At 41.9% G+C, this 27372-nt stretch overlaps 1 protein-coding gene across 1 annotated transcript; it reads right to left on the bottom strand.

Moving 5' to 3' along the window:
• Positions 1 to 1327: 1327 nt before the first annotated feature.
• PIWIL1 (piwi like RNA-mediated gene silencing 1) lies at positions 1328 to 27372 on the bottom strand. Its single transcript, XM_033174963.1, is given in 22 exon segments — positions 1328 to 1728; positions 3311 to 3458; positions 5728 to 5853; positions 6131 to 6284; positions 8163 to 8233; positions 8485 to 8588; positions 9991 to 10191; positions 10736 to 10808; positions 11153 to 11340; positions 11495 to 11609; positions 11734 to 11798; positions 11800 to 11852; positions 12220 to 12346; positions 14414 to 14525; positions 15933 to 16130; positions 20194 to 20274; positions 20963 to 21084; positions 21513 to 21727; positions 22024 to 22149; positions 22714 to 22834; positions 24657 to 24755; positions 27343 to 27372. Coding segments are annotated over 21 exon segments (2598 nt in total). The 5' UTR covers positions 24738 to 24755; positions 27343 to 27372; the 3' UTR covers positions 1328 to 1611.

Here is a 27372-nt window from a genome sequence, read left to right as displayed (position 1 = left end):
TACGATCCTCATTGGCGTTTACCAAAATTTTACTTTTTTCTCCATACCAGATCTGTCAACTCCCAACTCTACGTTTTCATGCATCCTCCCCACGCCCCCCCCCCCCCCCCTGCAGTTAGGCTGCATACAGATTTGCAGTGCAACTTGACACACACCTACTCAGAAATAAATCCCCTGGAACAAGGTGGTCCAACACTGGAGCCCACAAGGCCTTTTAGTGGCACCTGGCAGGACAGGGAACTGGAAGTGTCTCCTAGGGTGCTTTCCCAGATTTAAAAAGGAGGTGGGAGGGCTCTAGGACAGTGTCTTTTCCAAAGCCCAGCAAGTGCTGACCAGATTTTGAGGTGTCCTTTGACTCGGTGCTGTGTGGGGGACCCAGTTGTGCTGCCTTAAACCTGGCACTACCCCTGCCCACCAGTGCCAGGAAGGAGGGAGTGAAGGGCTAGGCGAGAGCCATCTCCAAGTCCAGGAGCAGCAGAGACCTGGCAGTGCTGCTGCTTCTTAGTTGGGGGCACTCCTCATGGGCCCTGGTGTGTAGGTCAAGGGCCTGCCAGAGGTGAATCAGTGGGGTAGGGAGAAGCAGCAGAGATTTGGGGCCATCTGGGTAGGTAGGTAGTTGTGGAAAACCTGCCTAGTGAGGAAGAACAAACATAGGCTCCTGGTTTAGATGGAAATAGGGCTCTTTATATCTTCCCCCTGCCAAAGATCTCACACATACCCCAAGATTCCTGGGTTCTTCCTCATTTCCGCACTCTCCATCTACCAATTGCCCGAGTTTGTGTATTAAATTTAACAAAAATTAGTACTATTAATTGTATATTATATATAATTAAGTAACATAGTCATAATGCAAACACTTTAACAATATGGCCTGCAGGTTCTGTGTCAAGTACTGTTGTGGCCCACTTGGTCTGAGGCTGGACCACCCTGCCCAGCTACAACTTGGTAGGCTGAATCTATTCTGGAGGGGGCTCTTTTGCCTACAAATCCCACCCATTTCCGTGAAAAAGAATAAAGTTATAGCTGCAGTTATATCGAAAGATTTTAATATTTTCCATTATATATATGTCAATGGGGAAGAACAGAACTTGTGTTTGTCCAACCTGACTTGCTATTTGGATGTAAATTGGATCTGTTCAAACCAGAATGGCTCCAAAACAGGTTGGGCCGCTTCCCAACACTACACATACAAGGAAAATCTTGTGCCCACTGCATACTTTAATTGACCCCAATTATTTAATGAAGAAACAATTCAGTACTTAGTCTTCTATTTAAGCTTACTGTGTTCCACTCATCCTCTGGGATGAAAAGTACCAATAAATTCAGATTAATGTGTTAACAGTTTATTGAAATGGAAATATATGGTTCTTCAGCAAAAACCATGTTCAAAAAACCAAGTACACTTTTATCAAACAAAACATTAACAACTAAAAATTCATCTTGCTGAAGTCACAAGAAATAGCTTGACATAATACTAAGTGAAACAGCATAGCATGATGAAACAAGCGTTTTGTTTTTTTAAGCTCCACATTCAAGACTTCTCTAAAGGGGAGGAAAATGTCTACGATACAAGTTATCTTCCCATACTGTTCTTCATCCACTCCTGTAAGATCACAAGTAATACAGATTCTCTGACAGTGACAAGTTAGGTTCCCTGTGTATGCTCTGACCCACAAGGAAAGCCAGTTTGTGGGCATATTGGCAGGGAGCAGGAACTCTAATAACCCCCTATGGAGAAAACAAACACATTACAGGAAGCAGGTACAGGAAGCTGGTGCCCTCCTCTTAGGCACATCACAAACTAAAAGTTGCACTTTCAAAGGACAAATATGATTAAGAGACAGGGCCTAAGATAGCACAATTATCATTAAAATGTACATCTCAAATTCAGCTTAGCTGCCTCCTCCATTCCTCCTTTAATGGAAATCTACCCAGAAATCTCATTTCTGCTGCTCTCACCAACGTAAGTTAAAAATCAACAAGAATCTAAATAAATATTCTATTGAGAATGTGGCAGAGGGGGGGGCTAAGTCTCTCCTGTCTCCTCTCAAAAGAATGACTGGAGAACTGTTTCACTTTCAAAGGACCTTCTTAATGAGAAATGTCATTAGGCCCCAACTGGAGAAATGCAGTTTGGTCCAAATGGATTTATGCTCATGGTTACAATGTACTACTGATGGGGTGATATGATTTTGTGATGGCCCTTGTGTGAGGTTATGCAAGTAAACAGATTTTAATACATTGTCATTAGTGGCATTCAATCTATCAAAGCCACCCATAACAGGATTTCTGAGCTAGTTTGCGTGTTACAATAAGCTAGTCTTAAACTGCAGCTTAGCCATCAATTTATCTGACGTGCTAGCCAGGTCCCCATGGAGCTTCTCCTGGTTTATTTCTGACTTACTGTTCACAGACTGAAACAAACCGTGTTCTGGGTTAAGACTAGATTATTAAGACTCATTTGAGCTGCAGTGGGTGGGAGGAGCAGAACGGAATGGAGCCACATGCATGATTCTACCAGGCTTTTAAGGAAACTGACTTATGACAAGTGAAGAATCACCTCAACAGGATGCAGTTATAGCTTGGTGGGCTTCTTCGAGCCAGTTTTCTGCTTCAGATACAGACAAACTGTATTAATGTGTTAATCAAAAGCAGCATGCATGGTAAGAGAACACCTGAGCAAATTCAGCTACAGTGGTGCCCGCTAGACGAAAATAATCCGTTCTACGAGTGTCTTCGTAGAGTGAATTTTTTGTCTAGCGAAGCGGCAATGCAGTGCGGAGGTTTTTGCGCCAAAAATTCCACACACACACCCCGTCTTGTGAGGCAGCCCCATTGACTTTTTCGTCTTGCGGGGCAGCCTTCCGCTAGCAAATGTCGTTCGTCTAGCGAGGCATTCGCCTAGCGGGGCACCACTGTAGTTTGCTTGTCTACTTACCAATTTTCTGCCTCCCCCCCCCCCCATTTAGAATTTTATTGATTCTTAAGGAATCAACTAGCAGGCAGAAATGCTAATAAGCCTTACAAAAACAAAGCTGCATTACCAATTCTCTTTCCACCCCGAATGGATGAATGTGGGCAGAGGAGCCCACAACAAGCTTTTTGTTGGAACTTGCATCTGTTCCCAAATGTATTGGAGCAAAGCAGAACAGAACTAAAAGTGGAAAGTTACTCCTCCCCAAGCGTCCAGAGCAAAGATTTTGAACCTGATTTGCAGGAACCCTGCTTATTAGGGGACCTGGGAGGAGTTAACTCATTTGAGGATATCATCATCTGCTGAGAGAGGCATATTTATTATACATATACTTACCGGCCAGTTGTAATACATATGGCAGAGCTTGTATGTTAGCCTCTGCATGTAGTCCGGCTTCAGCGCACTATTGTCATAGATTACATTGTAGTGGGTTGGTGCCACACTGCCAGTTCTCACAGACTGACTCACAATAAAGAAATCATACCTTTAATAGAAGAAAATTACAATTCAGGATGGAATTCCAGACAAGTACAAGTTAAGGAGCACATGCTTTGAGGGGAGAAACTTTGTGCTAGCCATCCCTTTGCAAGGGAGCTGCTTCTAGAGGATGGAACTGTGAGGAGAGAGAGACTGTTTGCCATCAGTGTGTGGTTGGTTTCACCCCACCTCCAGCCTGAGAAACCTTCAGAAAGGAGTAGCTGCCACAGGCATTTTGTGTCTTTTAATGAGCTGAACAGGGGGGAAAAAGATGAGGCAAGTGGGTGGGGGAGTGTGTACATGAATTTAACAGTGCTTAGTTGTTTTTTGGTTGCTATTTTGCTACTGTTGTTAATATTGTTTTAGAGATTTTAAGTGCTGTATTGATTTGTTAATCATATAATATGACTTTGCCTTGTGATGTTCAACTTATTTTTAGTTTTGTTAATAGTGTTTTATAGATTGCAAATGTTTAACTGATGACTTGTTATTCTATATGATTGTATATTTGTAATGTTCTGGTTATTTACTTTTTAAGCTGCTTTGTAATTCATTTGAATGAAAAGTGGCATACGAATATAATGAATCAAATCACCTTGAACTGGATTGCCCTAAATTCATATAGGGCAAGTAACTTGAGAGCACCAAATGACCTCTCTCCCCCCGCCCCACCAACAAAAAAAGAATGCACACAGTTTCCTAGGTTTTGCTTTATCTATACCAAACAGTGTGTGGGATGTTCTGCAACTACAAAACCAATGGCTCAAGTTGAGCACAGCAAGTATCTGGTATTGTTGGGTGCTTTTCCCAAGTGCATCCTTTGATTTAGCACCTTCATCTGAAGTCCACTCAAGGTAAATACGAGTCAGAGTAATCCACTGTATTCAATCATACAAGGATACCTTCTTCCATTGAAGTAACAGTTGTTTACTATAAACTATTTCACTGTGGATGTACAGAATCCCAGATTACTTCCAGAATCTCATCACGCAATACTTCGTTGTCTCATGGGATGAGAGAGAGGCAGCACCTCTCACTCCTGGCTTGCTCTCTAGCTTCCTGAAAGGGGGCAGGAGCCTTGTGCCAACCAAGGTACATTTAGAAGGCAGTGGTGCAGGGAGCAGGTCCTAAGGAGCACTAGGCTGAGGCATGAAAGGAAAGGGAAAGTTCAGGTGCAGTGCGCTGGATTATAGCAATCTTAAATTGTTACAGCAAGACAGGCAGGAGACTAGAAGGAAAAATATACTGGAGAGCAGATTGTTGTGGCAAGACGACCTGATATAATGGCAACTCTGCCAAAGGCATCACTTGTGGGTTCAGAAACAGACTGGGCTGAGGGACTCCCTGGCAAGCCTGAAGCAGTTTGGCCCCAGGAGCAAGTTGCTGAGATTGTGGGTGAAGGACATTTTCCTCTGAGGGATTAATAGGCCACATAGGAGGCCGCATACATCAAGAAAGCCAATTCTCTCACCCACTGTGCTGGAGTCCACAGCAGAAAGCAGCTCTTGGGTCTCCCTATCGCTGCAGTGGCTGAATTGAGGAGGGAACTTGCCATGCACGGAGCAATGGCGGGAGAACGTGCAGCCTTGCCTTTGCTCCTCCACAGCCATGGAAGTGTTCAGCCCTGGTGTAATGGGCGAAGAGGCAGTGAATGAAGCAGGCATGCCATCACAGAGACAGAAAATCCCAACTCGGAGGAAGGACCTTCGCCCAGCTCCCTGAGTTCTCAAAATGGCAATGAATGTCTCACAATTATGGCTGCCTGGGTGCCAGCTATGGCTACTGCTATGTGCTGCTCCTTGCTTAAAATGCAGCTTATGCTTCCCTTGTCTGCTCCATGTTAAAAGAGCTTCTGACTCCAGGCCCAGAAAAGAGCACAGAGAGGAAAAGAAAGGAAAGAAAGCAGAGTTTAAAATTTAAAGGGATTTTGTTTTTTCCAAGGTGGATAAGAAGAAATGCAACAGAAGAAAAGTACAAGGTGAAGAATAGCAATAGAGAGGAAAACTCCAGAAAGGAAGTTGATCTGAGCTGAGAAAGGAAATAATGATCCTCAACAAGAAGGGAAAACATCTTCTGTTGAAGTTCTGGGTGTTTCTTGCCTCTAAACTGCAAGGCAGAGAACACGGCCTACTTGGAGATCTCTGGCATCCACAGAATTGGCTATTTCCCAGTCAAGACCCATAGCAAGAATACTGGTTATTAACAAGGATCTGGCAAAAGTAATCCGACAACAGCTCAATTATCTTCCATATGCATAAAGTTTACTTGCAACTTACCATTCTGGTCTGGTAACTTCCAAATCAATAACTGTGCCAGGAGGTGGATTCTGAAGTCTTCCACCAATCTGAGCAAAGAATCTTGTATTCACACGCTTCTTCACCACTATCACTGTTAGTTTGGGACTTGAGAAGATCACATAAGTAGTTTATATATACAGTTACTACTTTGAAATAAAGCAGTATGTTAAGAAACCTACTCAATATGGTGGCAATTACGTACAACAGAAACACTTTTACCAGGTAGTGGAAAGCTATGCTACACCAATGAGAAGTGGTTCAATAAAGCCATCTCATTTACCCATTTGATATTCAGGTATGCCAGGTGGCATCATCAAGCTTACCTTTTATGGAGCCACTGCATGTGAATAACCATGACATGATCGTGTCGGATCACTTAAACTTGTAGTCCTGCCCAACAGCTTTCAAGCACTCCAGAAATTGAGGAACTTCATAGTTAACCAAGGTTTTCAGCTGACCATCTCCAACCCCATCTCGATACACAATAATGCGAGAAGGCATGTGGTTGTTGTAGGTATACCAAGTCCTTAAAGCAGCTTTAGGAGAAAACATCAGTGCATCAGTTTAATGCTAGTTATTCCCTTTGGCTGCCAACACAGACACATTAAATTTAAAAAAGTAGTCTGTTTATAGCTCCTCCCTCCAAATGTCAAGCTTAGTAAAACTGGATTCCTTCACACTCTTGTGTTTTGACAGGAAGCACTTTATCTTTCTCACAGAAATTAATTAACTGTCCACTCTGCTAAGACAACTTACCATTAAATTGAATTTTATAAGCAAGCTTGTTATAAATCAGCCTGCTATACAGCAATTTGCCTGGTTAAAGGAGTACTTTTAATTAATAAAGTATTAGTAGATGGAAGGATCAAGACGATCAATTAAAAGAGGTGTGAGGAAAGGAGACAACAGGGCAGATAGATAGTCAAAGCTGGGGGGAAATACAGGAGAAACATAGGTTGAAAATGTTGTCTATAAGAATAAAAAAAATTATATATATTAGGTTGGAGATGGTATTTCACACCAGTCAGATTAAATCAAATAAACAAGGATATTCAGTATTATGTTGGAGGGGATGCCAGGAAACTGGGAATTATGTTCACATGTTGTAGGGGCATAAATATGTACCATTTGGGGGCAAAGAGTGTTTAAAGAGATAACAGAAATCAAGGTGTTAAATAAATAAATAATATTATTATTATTATACCCTGCCCATCTGACTGGGCTTCCCCAGCCACTCTGGGAGGCTTCCAACAAAACATTAAAACAATAATCAATCAAACATTAAAAGCTTCCCTAAACAGGGCTGCCTTCACATTATAAAATAATAACAAAAGAAAGAAAAAACTGCTAAAGCTACTCAAAGAGGTGTGACCAAAAGTTCAGAGTTGCATTATTATCATTTATGATGGGTGGAAGGTTCGTAGGCTAGGAAGGACTGCTCACAAATTTATTGACAGCTGCACGAATTATTATAGCTAGGAAGTGGAAGGGGCAAGGTGAATAAAATAGAAGAATGGTATAAAGAAGTGTGGTATATAGCTATTAATGATAAATTACATGTGCTATTAAGGTAAGATGGGGAATATGCAGGAGAAATGGTTTTCAGAAGGTATGGACCGTGTTTGTAGAATTTTTACTGCTAAAACGAAAAGGGCTCAAACCATTGCAAGAGGTGTTGAAATTTAGGGAGGTTGGATAGTTACAATAGTTATTATTTACAATTACTTTGTCCAAATAAAAAAAAGTAAATAAAAAAGCAGTGCTTTTAAAGTTTCATCTTAACCAATATACAGTACTTAGCACTCCAATTTCTGTAAATTAAAAAAAAATATTTGGGCATGACCCAAACAAAGATAAAACACCAAGTGCTACTGATATCAGTGAAGGCAAAACATATGCTCATCCCTCCCAGTGAAGGTAATGGAATTCAAAAGTATCCATTTATTAACAGTAAGATAACCTTTATTTACACCAGGCATTGGCAAACTCTGGCCCTCCAGATGTTGGGACTACAATTCCCATCATCCCTGATCACTGGTCCTGTTAGCTAGGGATGATGGGAATTGTAGTCCCAAACATCTGGAGGGCCAGAGTTTGCCTATGCCTGATTTACACCATCCCCACCCCACTCCCCAGTTGTATTTGCATTAGGAAAACTGCATGAAACAAGGATAAACAACTCCCAGCTGTCACTGACTGCAGAGTGGAGTGATCTGACCTGCTTTCGAGAGCAGTGGGCCATTGGCTGTGCCACCAAAGGCACCATCAGCAGATTGGGGCATGGGGCTGGGCAGGTCTTTACAAACAGCTTGGCAAACCTGATCAGACCCATGGTTACCAATTCATCCGTCCCTTAAAATAAAAAGAGAAATAGGGAAAATGACACACAACAGTTCTTAAGTATTTAAGTTTACCTTGCAAGCATACTTTAAGTCCATCTACAAGTTCTTGTCCACGATCTTGAAGGACACAGCGTGAATACCAACTGTTGTGAGAGAAAAAAACGCTTCAGCCAAAATAAATTTTCGTCATTACTGTGACAGCAGCCAAGTACCTGAAGTCTCTCTGTATGATAACTGAATTTTACTTTATTACAAAGTAGAAAGTGTGTGCAGCACAAGTCAAGCAGCTGAGAAAGTTCACATAATGCTTTGGATTTCTCCTATAAATTGCCTTTTCATAACTAAAAAATAAAGTGCTGCAATTAAAAACAAAACCAACAACTTCAGATTTTACCGTGTCATTCCCTGATTCAGGCTTGCAACAAATCCTGCAATTGACCGCCGGCCAGCTGTGGTGTCATGGTAACAGTCAATTCCCACAATCATGAGTTGTTTCAGCTTGAAAAATATTAGATAAACAGAGTGAGCTACAAACACAAAAATCCAAGTTTCCAATACATTAACAAAATTAGCTTTTGCACTAGTTACGGGAGCTATCCAAGAGTCATACTCAAATCTCAAAGGGTCTACCATAGTACTAGCTAGCTGGATATCCTCTTAAATTCCTATTAGTCTGACCCGATCTCAATCTACTGATAGTCACTTTAAACACATCAGCAAATTCTACTGCCTTAGGTCTATTAAGGCGAGTATCATATTTGAAGGTTTCTACATAAAACCACAGCAGGTGGCGGTGTGGGTTAAACCACAGATCCTAGAGCTTGCTGATCAGAAGGTTGGCAGCTCGAATCCCCACGACAGGGTGAGCTCCCGTTGCTCGGTCCCAGCTCCTGCCAACCTAGTAGTTTGAAAGCACGTCAAAGTGCAAGTAGATAAATAGGTACCACTCCGGCGGGAAGGTAAACGGCGTTTCCGTGCGCTGCTCTGGTTCGCCAGAAGCGGCTTAGTCATGCTGGCCACATGACCCGGAAGCTGTCTGCAGACAAACGGCGGCTCCCTCGGCCAGTAAAGCGAGATGAGCACCGCAACCCCAGAGTTGTCCGCGACTGGAACTAATGGTCAGGGGTCCCTTAACCTTTACATAAAACCAAAGCTTCTTATTCAGTCTACAAGAAAAGCATTTATTAGCAACTGAAGGGTTTTTAGTATGGATGTGCAGCAGCTTTGAACGAATACTATGCCAATGTGAGCTGTATGAGGGTATGTGAGGGTATGCATGCTTCAAAGGCAAAACAAGTACATTTGGGAGGAGGAGGGGGAGAAGACACTTCTACAGTTCTTCCTTTTTCTCTTTCACATGGTGCTAGCACTTATGGTAGGAGTACAGTGGTACCTCAGGTTACATACGGTTCAGGTTACATACTCCGCTAACCCAGAAATAACGCTTCAGGTTAAGAACTTTGCTTCAGGATAGGAACAGAAATTGTGCTCTGGCGGCGCAGCAGCAGCGGGAGGCCCCATTAGCTAAAGTGATGCTTCAGGTTAAGAACAGTTTCAAGTTAAGAACGGACCTTCAGAACGAATTAAGTTCTTAACCCGAGGTACCACTGTACAAGCTTTTAAACTGCAATCCCAAATCAATTCCAGCTACTGTGTGGGCCGTTTCAGACAACTCCCCAGTTCCCTTTTATCCTCTGATAGTAGAGAAACAAAGCAAGAAGCTAGGTTAAACAGATCACAAAGTCAACAGGAAGAGTCAAGTGGGATTACGAAGACATTGGGTTAAAGAATAAATCTTTGTAAGCCAATCTAAGCACATTCAGTATTTATGTGCAGGTATTTGACACTGCTAACAAATGGAATGAAGTAAACATAATTATACTTGAAAAGAACTACTTACTGGTATCTCAACACTCCAGAGCTCCCCTCCCATCTTACAGTTCATCTGTAAAGCAATTTTTGTAGCTATGGCCATTACTGTCTGGGGTTTACTCAATGTCCGAGCGAGCACACATTGGCTTGGAGTGGGGCAATCGGTACACAAGTATTTCTTGATTGCATCGTACTTGTCTTTACGGTTACTGGAGAGAAGGCAAACCACCTTTTTAAAAAATGAAAGAAAAACTTCAATGTATCACAATTACTATTGAAAACTTTTCTGTCTTCTTGCTCAAGCTACGGTGTTCTACATAACTAGTGCCATTTGGCCAACCTGCATATGTCTCCCAGCAGTATACTGATGTGCAGGACCACAATAGTGGCCTTTCACAACTGCATGGAATGATCAGTAATCCTCAGCAGGCACAGCCCAAAATACAGAATGGCAGGTCTCTGCAACGCGATCTATAACCTGCCTATTGATGATGGGTCTGGAAACCTTTATCATCCTAGGCTCCCACCTTGTACCAGACAACAAGAAATCTGTACATCTCAAGTCCTTGGTGCAACACACATAGACCCAAAAGCCTCTCTGGATGACAAGTCTGGTGGACTGGTTTTGGAAATTATCTAATGCCAATGCACCTTTTGTTCAAATAAACCAACAAAAGGAAATTCAATTCAAGCTTTTTCCAGCATAATTCAGAGAATCTACCGCCACCACACCATGTTTCAGCATTACATCTTCTAAATCACTTAATACATACCATCTTTGTATCTGAATCAACTTTTTGCTTCAAAGTTCTCAAATATGCTTCTGTTCTGTCCTCTACTTCAATCCTACAAAAAGGCCACGTTTTACTGTACTTTATTCAGCAGCACCTATTCCAATTCAAGAAACTCAATAGCAATGAATCCCTATTATTTTAATAGTGCATACAGTGCCTAAGAATCCAGAAACTCCACTGAAACTATCAATCTCTCAAAAGATAAAACAAAGATTAGGTGTTCTAGATGATATTACAAATTCTTCTGAACATTCCCATGGTTTCAAAGAAGTTTACTGGAAATCCTGACAAATTACTGTGTGTACAAATTTTCTTGATTTAACCATCCTAGTACAATTTCTGAAATAGAGCCATGTAGTTTCTAAGTAGTACGGTAAGTGTCTATATGGTACTTACATCATTGCCTTGTTCATCTGTATACCCATTGCTGGTGTGACTTTGAAGAGATTCTGTACTAATGCATTAGCTGCATCATAATTTCTCCGTGTGTAGATTAACAGCCAGTTATCCAAAGGCTTTACACTGATTAGAGATACTCCCCTGGTTTCTTTAGACCAGTCTGCGAGTTGCGGATTGTAGTCAAACTGAATTAGAGGAGATTCCAAAGTAATCATCCAGCATGAACATAAATCCAAGTCTTAAAACATTTTTTTCTTGAGCAACACATCTTGCTTGATGAGAATAATCTGTTCTGGCTATATTTTAAAATGCATTAAATGACGTAAAAAGTTAACTTACCACTTTCCCTCCTTGATGGATCTTTTCTGATTGAACAACTCGTCCCGAAAAGGAAAGCAAGTTGGATTCAAAACTTAAGCCCCAATCATGAAGTTCTTTCTGGACATTATCATCTCTATTTAGATATATAAAAAAAGAACACTGGAGTTACATTATTTGTACTAATCTTTTTTCTGGCTTATGTTTCTTAGTAATCAACACTGTGCAACTATTATCTGAATATGAATTAAGGAACGTACTTGTTAATGTAATCAATGAGCCTTCCAACTTCACGCATTCTCTGGTCCGGGGCAAGTCTTGTATGGAACAGACAAGTCTTTCATCACGGTAAAATCACTTCGCATTTTATCGGTTAAGCCTATCAATAGCAAAAGCTTATTTAAGGCAAAATGTCACATGAACCACCTTTCTTTCTCACAACTGAATATACAGCTAGGAAATAATTAACTAAATCCAGTTCTCTCCCTGTGTGCATGCATGCACACACACTCTCTCACTCACACACACACCCCTCATTTATTATCCAACTACTACAAATGTAACTGTGCAAGATTCCTGTGAAAGAGTGTTAATGTGAAGGACCCCTATCAGCACTACATCCATATTTTAGCTACCAAAACTATGCTGTGGTGTCAACAGTACTCAAGTAAAAATCTGTCTTGACCCAGAATATTAACAAAAATGCAAGTAACATGACAGAAAGTTTACTTTTGATTGTATTATACCTGTAAGGTAGCAAAGTTCAGGAACAAGTATGGCTGGACCTGCCATGACACCTCCTGGGCCTGCCCTCCTCTTCGGCTGACTCACCAGAAGTGGTTGATTCAGGTCTTTGATTTCTTGGCTATATTGCTGTATTAAAAGCACAACATCTAGAATTTAGTTTTGCAAAACATTTTGACTATGAAGTCAGGAGCTGTGTCACATGGAGAGATGCAGGTTCCACAATATCATAAATATGGCCAACGGAAGATGCTAGCACTTCTCAACACAGAACATAATGCTAGGACCCACTGAGTGGCATGCCACATCAATGGAAATGAAGCAAATTAGCTTCACATCCTTTAAATAATAGAACATGTTTATTTCAAAAAAAAAAAACACCTCTTCCCTCCCCAAACTACCCTTGCAGAGTAACCTTTTGCAGGGTGCCCTACATGGCAGAAAATGTGTGGAACCACTGTAGATCACCTGGCAAGGTCCAACACAATGGACAGTGCTTGGTTTTAAATACATTGTGATCTGCCCTGAGCCTTTGGAATAGAGCAGAATATAAAGTCCAAGTAAAAAAAGAAAAAGAAAGTCACCAAACAGCTGTACAATCTATAGTGTTGAGTTTATGGGGAACCTCCTAAATGCTAGAACTTAGTAAATGGCATAATTTTGATTATTTGAGTACTGAAAGGATTGCAGACCAGAGGAAAAACACAAAGCTTTCTTTCCAAGTCAGGGCCTCACCTGGGATAGAGGTTGTTAACATGACAAAAGGTGTTGATAGCCCATCTAATAGGAAACCTGTGCCCGGGCAGACAAGATTGCCAGGGTAACTGGGCGTGAGGTTACAAGAAAAGATTGTTTTGAGCAAGGTGTATGGGGTAGACTGGCGAACAAACATTGAGATCCATCTTGAGCAGCCTGGCTGAAGGCTAGCTGGGAGTGGTGCTTTAGGCTCCAGTGCTGTGAGGAACAAACCCTGCCTGAGATGACCATGCTGTACATTCTGCAGACTGAAGGTGTAAATATGTGAATAAATCATTTCTTAAAGCTATGACAGTCTCTGCTGCACCTTCAATTCTCGAGTACAAACCCTGAGTGAGCGCCTGGAATGCCCTGGAATCTTGCTACTGCTTGGCAAAGACTGGGGGTGGCACCCAATTTTTGTAACAATAGTAATAAACTCCCTACAGCCACTATTTCAGAAATAGACTGGAAAGAGAAGTTGCTGAATTGCAACTCATTACCAAACTTAAAACCATGGAGAGACCTGGTCTGAACAAAGACATTGGATTCTTATCTCATTATACATGACAAAGCTATCTTTAGTCATCTCACCCCTTGCTTTTTCCTGTAAGACCAATTGCAGTTTTTAACAGGTTTTCCACACCTATCAGCCAATCACCCATTCCCACCACCCTTCTGGGTAATACCCTTCCCCACTCCCTCACTATTTTAAGGGTCTGGTGACTTCAGTTTCAGTGTATCAGAAGAAGTGTGCATGCACACGAAAGCTCATACCAAGAACAAACTTAGTTGGTCTCTAAGGTGCTACTGGAAGGAATTTTTTTTCTTTTTTCTTTTGTTTCCACTAAAGTAAGTTCTGCAAATACTGGAGATGCAATATAGTTTCACTCATTTCATGTCCCAACATGATACTGAGCCCCACAACTGCCAGGGGCAGCCAATGGCAAAGGACAGGAGCAGTGAAACTCTGCCTAATAACAACAGGGTAAAAGGTAAATTTGAACATTTCAGAGCAAAGACAGGAACACCAAGCTGCCATTTTTAGAGTCAACCCTATGGTTTTTGTAATTTGTTACTTCACCCTGACTGGAAGCCTACCAAAATTACATAAAAGGGAGACAAGGGGATGAGTGAGATGAAACAGAACCACCTGTACAAGAGGCAGAAAATGGACTTGGGGTCTCTCTACAGACGCAAGGCAATCTACTGAATATAAGTCCCACCCCTTTTGTCCTCTCAAAATTATTTCTGGATTCTCACATAAACAGTAGCAAAAGACATGCCTTTGGGGTTACAAGTATTTGCCTACAGTTCAAGATGCTTATCTTTAAATAGCTAAGTTCACTGTATTATTTAACTGGTAAAAAGACAAGACAAACACATTGAGTACTTTTTCCAATCTTAACTTCAGAAAAGTTAAAGTGAAGGTTCAACACAGTGGAAGCCAACATATCATACCATTTTGTAGTAGTCCATAAAGCTGATTTCAGTTCCATCTCCCTTCTTAAAGGAAGCTTGGGGATTGGAATCCCAATCAATGTCATCAACTCGGTATGTTTTGTTGTTATATCTGGCAAAGTTTTGGAAAGTTCTGTTAATCTTGCTTCCTTTGTGATTTCAGCATAAAACATTGTACAGAAAACTGTTAACAATACTAAATGACTCTATCGGGCAGGAAACTGCCTTAGCATAACAGGGGAAGAGACATGGTGATACTTTCAGGCCCCCCAACTCAATTTGAAATAAAGCCTCTCTCAGTTGATTGTTTTAGCCAAGTGCAGGAGAAAAAGGATATTGTCAGAACATTTAAAACTCCTATCAGAAACACTTGCCCAAATCTGAAATAGAGAGGAACTCTGAAGAGAAACTCCAACAAGCAGACAAACTTCCTTGATTTGCAGAAAAGCCCTGGAGCAAGTATGAGGTAACCCACCATGGAAGCTCTCTTTTACGAATGGAGAATTTATATTATTTCAGCGGGATAGGGGAAATTTATGGCAGAAAGAGCATTTCAGGTCAACATTCCATCCCAGGTATAAGCAAAGTGCCCACAAAAGGGTAAAATATTATCCCTTACAATCGCTAAATTAAGCTGCTTTATTTGAAGTCAGATTTTTTCATACAGAGGGCAATAGTAACTTTGTGCCTTTTGCTTACAGTGGAATATACTTAAATCAGCCCTGCATCAAAATTACCAGGACTCTGCTAAAAAGCTTTCAGGCACGGAAATGCCTCACATGCTCAGTCCGTCCAGGCCGGCGCTGCTGTTCCCATGGCGACCGAGCGAGCCATCGAGCGAGCGCCGGCTCGTGGGGCTGCCCCGTCCGTGCTGCTTTACGGACGGGGCAGCCCCATGAGCCACCGCTCACTTGGTGGCTCGCTCGGTCACCGCGGGAGCAGCAGCGCCGGCTCAGATGCACTGTGCATGCCCGGAATGCACAGTGCATCTGGGCCGGCACTGCTGCTCCTGCAGCGACCAAGTGATCGGCGGCTTGTGGGGCTGCCCCAGCCATCCGTAAAGCAAACGGGGTGCCGGGTTGCGGGGCTCGGCTGGAGGGGTCACTGAGTGTCACCCCCCTCCCCTGGAACGTGCGGCGCGCCGCCCCATCGCCCCTCCCTTGCTATGCCACTGGGCAGAAGACTAAGTCAGGGAAGCAAGCAATGTATGCACATCCTAAACACTGTTTTGTTCCATTAAGAGAAAGAAATTTAGATTTTGGATCAGTAATACCCTTTTAAGTGCTTTCAACTATGTGCTCTTTAGCAAACTGTTCATTGCTTTCAAATATACTCTACTAAATAAGTAGAAACAGTGGGAAACAAAGTAAAGCAACCCTATCCATTTATTAACAGCAACCAACTGTTTTCTATACACAATCTAGACAACAGATACTGCAAGAATAGCTACAATTCCCTTCTGTGAGATCAGGTATAAGTAAACCCCACCCCCAAAAAAGAAATAATGATCAAATCTTACCTCGTAAGAACAATCAAGCCAACCAGTTCTTTAGCACATATTTCCCTGAACCGCTGTTCTCCCACCTGCTCATACATGGAATACATAAAATCCAGAACCGTTTCACTCCTGAGAACTTTGTGGCTCACATCTGTGCACAACATGATACTTGTTTCATATTGCAGAATGGAAGTTGTAAAACCTGGCCAAATCATCAACCTGCCACACAGACAGAGGACAGAATGTCACATCACAAATTGCCATTCAGTGGCCTCATTTGCAAGAGATGCTCAACCATTTGTTTGATTAAACCATGGGTAGGCAAACTAAGGCCCGGGGACCGGATCCGGCCCAATCACCTTCTAAATCCGGACCTTTTACGTGAGTAGAAGGTGTCTTTATTTAAAATGCCTCTCTGGGTTATTTGTGGAGCATAGGAATTTGTTCCTTTTCAAAATATAGTCCGGCCCCCCACAAGGTCCGAGGGACAGGGGACCGGCCCCCTGCTGAAAACGTTTGCTGACCCCTGAATTAAACCCTGCCCAGAAAGTAAAGTATGGTTTGTTTATAGTTAACAGGTCTATTTATGTACTCTGGTTTAACTATAACATGGTTTTACATAGCAACCAGGCCAACATTTTGAAAATACAACCGGACATTTTTATGAGAAGCTATTTATAGTTACAATCATGCTTTGTAGAATCTGCGACTCAGCAAAAAGAAACAATTTCAAACACAATTCCAAAGGTCATGAAGTCAAAGATGCTATCCTTATTTCTGAAAATCTAAATCTTCAAAATTTTATCTGAAAATGTATAATCCTCTTTCAAAATAAATTACAAGGCAGGTTGCAACATACAAAACACAATAAAACCTGCCTCTGACAGAATTAAAAACATAAATAAAACATCAGTAGATGCTGGTTGGTTTAAATAAAAATTCAAAGTGCAGTGCAGTTTTCAAAAGGTATATGAAAGAAGGCAGACACAACTCCTGCTCAACTTCTACTGGCAGGGAGTTCCACAGGGCAGAATCTGCCCCACTGAAGGTACACTCAAAGCCAATCAAACCTCAGGGGCATAAGGAGCCACTCTAAGTGTCAGAGGTGACCTATTAAGGGATCAGGTGTTCCTTAAGGAACTTTGGGCCTAAGCTGTTTAGGGCTTCGTGAATTAACACAAGCCCTTGAACCAGCCTAAAAGCAAATTGACAACCAGTGCAGCTCTCTCAGCAGTAGACTAAAAGATGTTGCCAGTAATCTGCTCCTGTAACCAGTTTGCCTGCTGCTTTATTATGCTCTAGTTGCAGCTCTGATCAAATACAAGAGCAACCCCACATAAAGCAAATTACAGTAACAGAGCCTCGAAGTTACCCTGCATGGACCTCCACGGTCATGCTGTTGAGATCCAGGAATGGCTGTAGCTGGAATACCAGATGCAGCTGGTAAAAAAGCACTCCAGGCCACAAAATTCACTTGGGCCTCTAGTGCAGTGTTTTTCAACCACTGTTCCGCGGCACACTAGTGTGCCGCGAGATGTTGCCTGGTGTGCCATGGGAAAAATTGAAAAATTATATATTAGTCAATATAGGCATAGAGTTAAATTTTTAAACATTTTTAAACATTTTTAAACATTTTCTAATGGTGGTGTGCCTCGTGATTTTTTTCATGAAACAAGTGTGCCTTTGCCCAAAAAAGGTTGAAAAACACTGCTCTAGTGGAAGAGATGGAAACGTAGTAAGAAGTACCCTCAGACTGCATACCTGCTCCTTTAAAGGAAGCGCACCATCCAGAAGAGGCAATTGACCCAACTCCTGGACACAGTAACCAGCTACCCAGAAAGTCTACCTTTCCAGGACCCAAGCTGTTTAACTGATCCTCAACCAGTCCACCATGGCCTAGATCCAGGCATCAGTCTAGAGCTTGCAAACCTTCTCCTGGCACAGATGTAATGAAAAATAGTCTGGCATCTACAGCATCCTAATGATAACTTGCTCCAAAATTCTTAATGACCCTCCTAACAGCCTCATAAAGGATGTGGGTGGCACTGTGGTCTAAACCACTGAGCCTAGGGCTTGCCGTTCAGAAGGTTGGCTTTTCAAATCCCCGCAATGGGGTGAGCTCCCATTGTTCGGTCCCAGCTCCTGCCCACCTAGCAGTTCGAAAGCACGTCAAAGTGCAAGTAGATAAATAGGTACTGCTTCAGCGGGAAGGTAAACAGCATTTCAGTGCGCTGCTCTAGTTCGCCAGAAGTGGCTTAGTCATGCTGGCTGGCTAGCTGCAGACAAATGCCAGCTCCCTCGGCCCAGAGTGAGATGAGCGCCACAACCCGAGTCGTCCGCAACTGGACCCAACGGTCAAGGGTACCTTTACCTTTAACAGCCTCATATTGATGTTGAATAGCACTGGGGACAAAATAGTGCTCTGCTGCACCCCACTGCATAAACACTAGGGCCCCTTGAAGAGGACTCTCCCAGTGCAACACTTCTTTCCCAACCCTGCAGTTAGGAACAGAGCCACAATAGCATTGCCTCTGATGCCCATCCCACATATTTTATTTATTGAATTTATATACTGCCCTATACACAGAGGTCTCAGGGCAGTTCACAGAATAAAATCAAAATACACAATCAAAACGACAGCAACTCAATAACCCTCCCAACCCCCATTTTGAACATTGTTCAAAAAGTATACCATGGACAGTGGTACTAAAGGCCACTGCTCTTTTCTCTTAAAGGTTGTCCATCAGGGTAACCAAGGTTGATTCAGTCCCAAACTCATGTCTGAACACAAACTGGCAATGATCCAGATAGTTAATCCCATCCAGGAATGTGTGCAGTTCTTCCACCCGAAAAAGGAGAAATGCCCCAATAATCTCCATATCCTAAAGGTACACATGCCTGCTTCCAACAGAGACATGTTCAAACATTTCCACAATTCATTTTCTAAGTAGGCTCAAATAGAAAATCCTGCAAACCACATACACACATCTTTGCAGTCAGCACTGTCTTCTAATTGCTAATAGGAAAAAAGACTACGAAAGAATACATTCCTTTGGAAATGCATTTCTAAAAAGTAAACATGCAGTCCACCATGTGCAATGGTGACCATTTATTTTTGTTGCAAGTAGACAGTAAAAGACAAGTGCACACCTTTCTCAAGCCATAGATCCTTGCAAAAGTAACTTCCACCCTTACTAATTATCTCATGCACAACAGTGAAGAGTTCTATCTCAGTGGCTCTTGAGTCACATAGTACTACATGCGCAGGTGTTGGACTTAAAAGTTCAGAGCTGGAACTGTGCGAAAGCCTCACTGCTTTGAAGCAGGCAGACAGGGAGAAGCTCCTCTCACTGTAGACCAAGAAGCACAGCAAATGGGAGGAGTAATAACCTACTCCACTTTCAGCAATGGGAGTTATTCAGAAGAGGCTGATGAAAAAGCTGTATTATCTACAGCAGTGTTGCCCAACCTGTGGGATGCAACCTGCAAGTGGGTCACAGAGTGTGCAAGTGGCTCATTGGCTTCTTCAGTTAATCCAAAATGATCACTGCCTTTAACTAGTATGATGAATATCTTAGAACTTTGTTTCATTTGCATATTATAATGCTGTATTTATACTGGTAATCTAATATCAGAAAGACTTAAATCTTAAATTTTAACACTTGGGAACTGCTCTGTCAGCAAATCCAGTGGTGGTTCATAAGATGCTCAGAACTACTTTGAGCAGGAGTGCCAACTAGCCCCACAGCCCAGGGTTATGAGTGCCATGCAGCATGAATGGCCCTGGCACCCACATTTGTGGGTGCCTGGCCCCTTCACGGGGAATTTTGTGGATACTTGGGCCTCAGGGAGTTGGCACCTATGGTTGAGTGGCCATTACATCTTGCTTCTAATGTGCAGGCACCAAAGGCATCCCATTCCTCTTACAACAAAAAGTTGTACGAGGTAAGCGTGAAACCAACAGCTGCCAAAGAACTATGGTCCACAATACATGTGACAATAAATCAATGGGTCACCTAAGGCAATTTGGATTTGTTGGTCACCATACCAAAATGGTTGGGAACCACTGATCTATAGCACATGACCTTATCTACAGAACGTAACAAAGCAAAAACAGCTGTTGGTCTATGCTACATATTATCGTGCAAAGTACAGGATACCAAAAATTATGACATTATCCAAAATAGGTATGACACACAATAAGCTGTCCAGTAGAGTAAAAAATGGCTGACTTGAAAATCTGTTACAAGAGCACCAAAACATTTAAGCCCTATTTAATTACCTGTGCTTGGGAATACTGATTGGGTCACTTGGATTGTAATAATTTCGCCCAATTTGCTGCAAGTTCATTATTTTCAGTAGTCTGAAAAAAATATTTGGGAGTGGTTAGATAATACAGTGCTACCAATCCACAGCATAGCAGATAAATAGGTTTGTGGCTAAGGTCTTTCCACAAGTCTCTCTTGAACATTTATAGAAAAGAACACCTCAATTCTGTTTAAGTGCTTATGTGGCAAGTCAGATTTATGTAGATTTTACACAGGCAACAACTTTGCATCATCCCCACCCCCACCCCAATTTCCTTCCAACCACACACTGGTATGGAGAACCTGAAAGGTATGTTGAGGAGCATGTCACCAATAACAAAAATCCACAAAACATATGGTTGTCAAGTGCACTACTGCCAGAAAATGGAGAGACAGCCTAAGCAACCCACACCCTGGAGCACAATGAAGAGCAACTATCCAGGATGTTGCCCTGAAGAAGCTAGCATCGACTGAGCAGGGGTTCTTTCAACACACGGTCACTATAAAGCAAGCAAGATAAAAACCAGGTGATTTTGTATGGCCCTGCCTACAGAAGCAAATAGGAGAAACTCACTCCACTCAGTGGAGGAGAGTATTTCAGAGTAATAAAGCTAGCTGACTTACAGTGCATTAAAAAATCTGGCTCACCAAACAGAAGACCAATATGACCTATCAAAATAAACATACTGCTGTCCCATCACTATTATTACTTTCTTTCGCAGGAAATCAACACTGAAAGCCAACCTTCTAAAAATAATGTTGTAAAACTGTAGGCATGTAGGTGAAGTAGATGGCAGCTCATTGGTTAAAGTGATTGTAATCTTCACAGTCTCTCCTTGTCGGGTCTGACTAAACACTTCAGAAACCTGAGAATATTAAGTGACAAGTTAAATATCTTAAGATTTTACTTGTTTTGAAGTTTAGAAACATTAAGGGGAAAGACCAAATCCCTTAAGAGTGGTTTTTATCCCTTCCTGGTACCCACAGGATACCTTCCCCACCCACCTCCCAGCAAAATTAGGCTTCAAAGAAGCATTCTATTCGTGTTTGCCTGGTTCTAGTGGACATGTGGTGCTCACAAGTTTCTCTAGTTTGCAAATGTGTCCACAGCATAAACCAATGAAGCACCCAGAGACAAAGAGAATACAAATGTCAAGCCATTTGAGCTTGTTGCTATGACCACCCTGAAACTGAGCCAAGGTGAAAAGCACACATATCGCAGAGGATGCAGTGTGACTATCGTGTCAGAAAGTCTAGGCACAATTAGATTTGAAGAACTTTAGAGCCACCATACCTTGTTTTCCAGTTTCTTTGGCAAGAACAAAATTGTCCCATCAAAAGCATGTGTCCGCCCAATTAGGTCCTCGTGCTGAAACAGCAAAGCTGAACGAAGACGCCGGGCTTCCATTTGTGGATTGTAGTCAATGTGGTATTGGAACAAGGCCCATTGCGGACGAGAAGTCAGCCGAAAATGGTTTGTGCTTAATTTTATCAGAGTACCTGAAGCACCTGGAGAAAGGCATCCAGCTGCTATCAGCCATCTCTTGCCAGCAGAGAAGTTAGTAGTCATAGAACAGAACTCCAAGAGCCCCACCGGAATTTAATAAGGCATGGTGAGCCTTGGACTCCCTTTTCCTCCCCACCCACATTGGCCTTCATTTAGCTTTCTCTGCCACCTTGGAAATTTAAATAGTGGTTTAGGAGTTCAACAGAGCAGTTGCTAAATTAGAAAGGAATACAGCATCCTCATTTGTTACTGCGTAGTACTTATAATTTACACATTTGTATGCTTTAGAATCATGTACCTGTTTTAGAGTCTCTGACATGTTCCATTGATTGACGAGTATTTACGCCAAGGTCATGGAAGTCTCTGCGGCGTCCACCTCTTTCTCCCAATGACATTTCTTGAAAACCAGCTGAAATCTGAAGTTCTGCAATTTTGGGAGGAACCATCATGACTTGGACTTGTTACTTCCTCCCCCCTCCCCAGTAGCAGCAAGAAATTTCGGTCAGCTAAATCTTAACACTGCATCTCTTGGCAACCGAGTTGATGAAACCTCAAGGTTAGAGATATCCCACAGTACCAATACTACTTCCAATGTTACCTGAAGCAAAGGGAGAAGTCTTTCAATAAGTGCTTGGGGTAGTATGTTAAAGGGGAAATACACCAGACAATGTTGACACTGCAGCATAGATATACAAGCACTGCACACAAATGATTATTTATGCAGTTAGGACTACAAGATTTTAACTCTTGTGTTATATAATATTGTAAAATAAATAAAGTAACTTGTTTTATTTCTGCATTTCAGAAACTCTCAGCAGTAAATCTTCCTTCTCATAGCAAATCCAAACAGGCAGTATCACAGCAGAAAACAGAAAAAGCCAAACGCTATTTAACTGAAACTTCTTGAAATGTAATGCTAATCCAAACAGTAACATAATACGGAGACAACAGGCTCATTTGAACAACAGTGCTCTTCTGCTGCACTTACCTTGCGATCTTGGTGCAACAGGTCCTCTTCTTTGCCGCCCACGCCCAATTAGTTCTCCTTCTGCTGGTGGTTCAGGTTCAGGTTGCTGAGCTGCAGTTTGCATGTAAGTAGGTGTCTGAACCTAGATAATTCAACAACAATTAGAATGCTGGCCATTTACCATGAATATCCAAGGTGAAAGAGGCATCCAGATATGACTAGACTCCTAAAACCGCCCATGAGAGGCAGATTTGTAGGTTAGGTTGTTGTTCTAGGTGGGGGACAGGGGGACGGCTGAAAGTTCCAGACAGATCCCAATCTTTAGAGACAGTGAGGAGACTTGAGTACCAACAGCTGCCAGTGATACTATGGCTTCTGAACTGGCAATAAGGCTCCTTCCTACTCTCATGGAGAGGGACTCATGGAGATCCACCCGCTCCAATAATATGGACAGCAATCAGGACACAAGGAATGAACCTCCTAGAAAACCCTGTCGGAATACGTTGCACGGATCCGCCATAGGATCCACATTTATTATTTGTTTAATGAGGTTTTCGGGAACTACTTTTGGTATTACTACGCACAAAAGCAAAAGTGAAAGTAAGAATGAATAGTTTGGTTCACCAATGAGATTAATCCGCCTTTATTTTGTAGTCCCGGTCATGTTCAAAGTTATTAATGAGCGTTAAACTTGCTTCCCGCCTTTTTGGAGGGCAGCAACAGTGGTTTTATTGGTTGAGGCATCGATCGTGATGTCACATCTGTTCCCTAATAAAAGGCTGAGGCTCCCCGCTTGGGCACGGTTTTTCGTTTTAGTTGGGTTTTAGTTGAAGTCAAGTTTAGTTTAAGGGTATTGGGAGCGGGCTGGATGGGTTGGATGGGTTTTTCCTTTAGTTAGAGTTAGATCGCGGAAGATCATTCGGTTTAGCTTTAGTTAGGTTTCTTTTAGGTTTAGCCTAGGGCTAGGCTTGCGGAAGATATTTCGGTTTTAGTATTATTTAGTTAGCCTAGCGGAAGATTGGGCGCGCAGGGACTTTGAGCTTAGGAGAACTTAGCTTAGGGGACGAGCCTACGCGGGTTCTGCCAAAGCCACTAAAGATATAACCGGTGTCTGTCTTTCTTTGGGGTAAAAAGGGGAGTAAAAGGTTTAAGGTAAATTTTTTAATTTCCTTGAGTTGATCTATCTATTCAGATTCAGGGTATCCTCTATTTCTCGAGGCAATATTTTAGTTAGAAGGCAATTAAGAACTCATGCACCTTCGGAGTCATCACCCGGCTTACTCAGCTTCCTTCGGATTGTGAGACTTGGCCGGCGCCCGTGCTCACAAGCACGCGGAACGCTGGCCGCTTTCCCCGCTACTGGTACCTCGTGCATGAGCAGTCCAAGTTTGTGCACGAGGAGCTCCAGCACCCAAACCCCGACAAAACCCTTTGTGAAGGACCCTGCAGTGGCCATCAAGCCAGCAGAAACAATGCTATTAGGCCCACTCCCCACCAATCCAACCAGTCTACCTCTGCTTCTTTTGCTGTCCCTGAGGGTTGAACTTTGGCAACCATGCCAGGCAACAAAAGAGAAGGAAAAACATTGTGGAAGGTATGAGGATGACATACAAAGATCCTTTACAAAAAAGAGGAAAGCCAGAGAAGGAACTGTAACTCTGAAAATCTGAGGAAAATTTAGTTGAAATTTTATCATTTCTTATTAAGCTTATGTCACCTGAGTTATTGAACACCTTTATCAAAGCCCACAAATGGAAAATAAAAACATTTATGTTGTCTCTTGGGCACAAAGTCAAAGCTGTGCAAGGTTTTACTGGAATAGTTTCAGTGGGCTATTTTTATTAACCATCCAATGATTTTTTAAAAAAGTTTTAAAGAAAACTCAAGCAATGGAATATAAAACTATGCATGAATCAACACTTCCTATATCTAAACAGCCAACCCTTAAGCTTTTAAACACTCACCATAGGTACTCCTACTGTAGGTGTAGCAGACTCCTGGCCACGGGCCCTTCCCCTTGCTCTGGCTCTGGCTCTTCCAGACATGGTTGCTCAAGTAACAAGCTGTAATTATTAAACGAAATGCACACATTTTGATTCCCTCATATTCCAGTAAGGTAAAAAATTATCCACCAGCATTCAAGCTAAAGCCACACACTGGCTCATTCTAATTTCTGGACAGCAAATGGAAAAGTCTTTGAGCACCATTAGAAGATGCTCAAATAATCCTTTAAAAATAAAGGGCAAACTACAGATTAATAGATACAGGTAGGTAGCAGTGTTGGTCTGCCGTAGTCGAAACAAAATTTTGGAAATTCCTTCCAGTAGCACCTTAGAGACCAACTAAGTTTGTTATTGGTATGAGCTTTCGTGTGCATGCACACAAAAGCTCATACCATTAACAAACTTAGTTGGTCTCTAAGGTGCTACTGGAAGGAATTTTTTTAGATTCATAGTCTCATACCTTTTCTCCAACACTGAAACCAACACAAAACAAACGCTGAAAGTTTCAGTGGAGGAAATGCAGAAAGGGCTGCTTAGTCACTTCCCTACATTAGCTTTTTTCCTCATTCAAAAAATAGGCCCCCATGGTTTTTTGTACTATAGGGGGGAAATTGTGCTAACTTGGCCCCTGAATAGTTTGCTGAGCTTACACAATACCATGGTATCTGGAAAAATGTTCAACTTAGATCAGATGCTTTCTAGCATAGCACTTAAAATATATGTTTACTATTTATCCATTTTATCAAAATTGTGATGTAATAAATGTGCTCACCACTTTAACATTAAAATAAAAGCCTTTCACTTGTATTTCATTTTGACAGCACACTGTTCAGTTTACTATCCAATTTGTCAGATGTTAAAATGCACTGAACAAGCAGCACATGTAGGCAGCAATTTGCATTTTCAGTGTACTCATCTAAGATTAAGTTTATTTTATCATGTTTGTGTGAATCAGCTTTCGTTTATGCACCCAGATCTTTAAAACATCGTAGCAAATTCTTTTATTAACTTTGCTTTAGGAAAGCATCACACTGCATGATTCTGGCCAGAATCATGCTGCATTTTATTCAACATTATGAACTAGGGGTTTTGCCGCAGCTCACCAACTCCACTGCCATTCCCTCCACATTAATTCCACTGGACTCTCCCTTCCCACCATGCAACTTCTAAGCTTGCTTTTCACCCACTATCTTCAGATCTTTTATCTTCAATCCCATCCCCATGCTGCCTACTTCCTTTTCACAACCCCCTGTACACTCCCATTTCCACCTTCACTTTTCTTTTTTTCAACTCTCCCCTCAAACCATTCTCATTTCCCCCCTCTTCTATTCCGCAGCCCACTTTGCACACACAAACCATGATTATATATATATTTATTTATAGACAATTAAGAGCAAGCTTGTCAGTTAGCTCATTCAGTTAGTGAAGGTTATGTTCAGTTGACGGACATTGCACATAAAAGGGTGTTTGCTTGTTAATGAAATATATAATCTAAATTACTACACTAAATCGGGAATTCCATGCTAATGATAGCACATGGTACCAGGAGTGAAACATTATGTAAAGGTTCACGTCCTTCCTTTCTCACACAAGGCATCTGAGGAATGGGCGAAGTTTTGAGTAAAACAAGAAGGGAAGCACACAAAGGAAAATGGCTGTTTTAAACAATGGCAGAATTTTGAGTAAAGGATTTTTTAAAAAAGAAACATGATTTAACAAAGCAAAATAGCAGTGATGGGTACAACTCAGAAGCTAATACGGCTGGCCATATCTGGTTTTCAACATCGTGATATATCACCAGCTTAACATGATATACAGTTATTTCACACTGTCTGAAATTAGGATGGAGCTATGTAGAAGTATTGGATGGCTTCACATTTTTCCCCAGTGATTTTTGCATAGCGCGCACAAACTATGATTCACAATATATTGCCAGGTCAAATTATGAAACCAGTATCACTACAGGGACTTCAAACTGGTTTTGGACAATATATCACCCAGTCCTAGAAAAAAGCTTACACAATTCCTGCCTAAGCTCCCATTCCCCCCCCCCTGCTCGTTTTACTCAAACCTCTGCCATTGCTGAAAATTGCCACTTGCTGACCTATCATTCTGTGCTTTACTCAAACTTCTGCTGTTTAAAATTGTAGTTTTCCTCCGCAATGAAACCAAGCAGGCTGCCAGTAGGATAGCAATTTCTTATCTAAACTAGTAACTTTTTGAAGCTAATTTAGCAGGCTGTGAGGCTTCAAAGTAAAATTCACTCGAATTTATAGCAACCACTAGATACAGATATGCTTTGCTCTAAGACACTGTGCCTCATGGAGCTTATAAAATTCTATTCTAAGGCTCCCATTATTTAGAATTAAGCCATATTTAACTCAAGGAAACTCCCTTTCACGTAGAAATGAGTGCACTTACCTCTGACGAAAAAGGCTTGGGGTTATCACTGCTTTGGTATGAAGATTGTAACCTTCATTTTACATAAATTGCGGTAGATTAAATGGAAACAGCACATGGGGAACCCTACTGCCCCCAAAACATCCACAAGGGAGATCTTACCCCAACAGCTCATCCTATGCCACACAAAGGAGGTGCTTCCCACAGCTGCCAGCTCACCACAACACCTCCACTCCCCAAAACCTACCTCACAGGATTGTTGCAAGGATAAAATGGA

This window comes from Lacerta agilis, chromosome 17 (assembly GCF_009819535.1).
Source record: "Lacerta agilis isolate rLacAgi1 chromosome 17, rLacAgi1.pri, whole genome shotgun sequence".
In the NCBI taxonomy this organism is placed as follows: Eukaryota; Metazoa; Chordata; class Lepidosauria; order Squamata; family Lacertidae; genus Lacerta; species Lacerta agilis.
The sequence above is the reverse complement of the archived record's forward strand: the minus strand, read 5'-3'. Positions and strand labels throughout refer to the sequence as shown.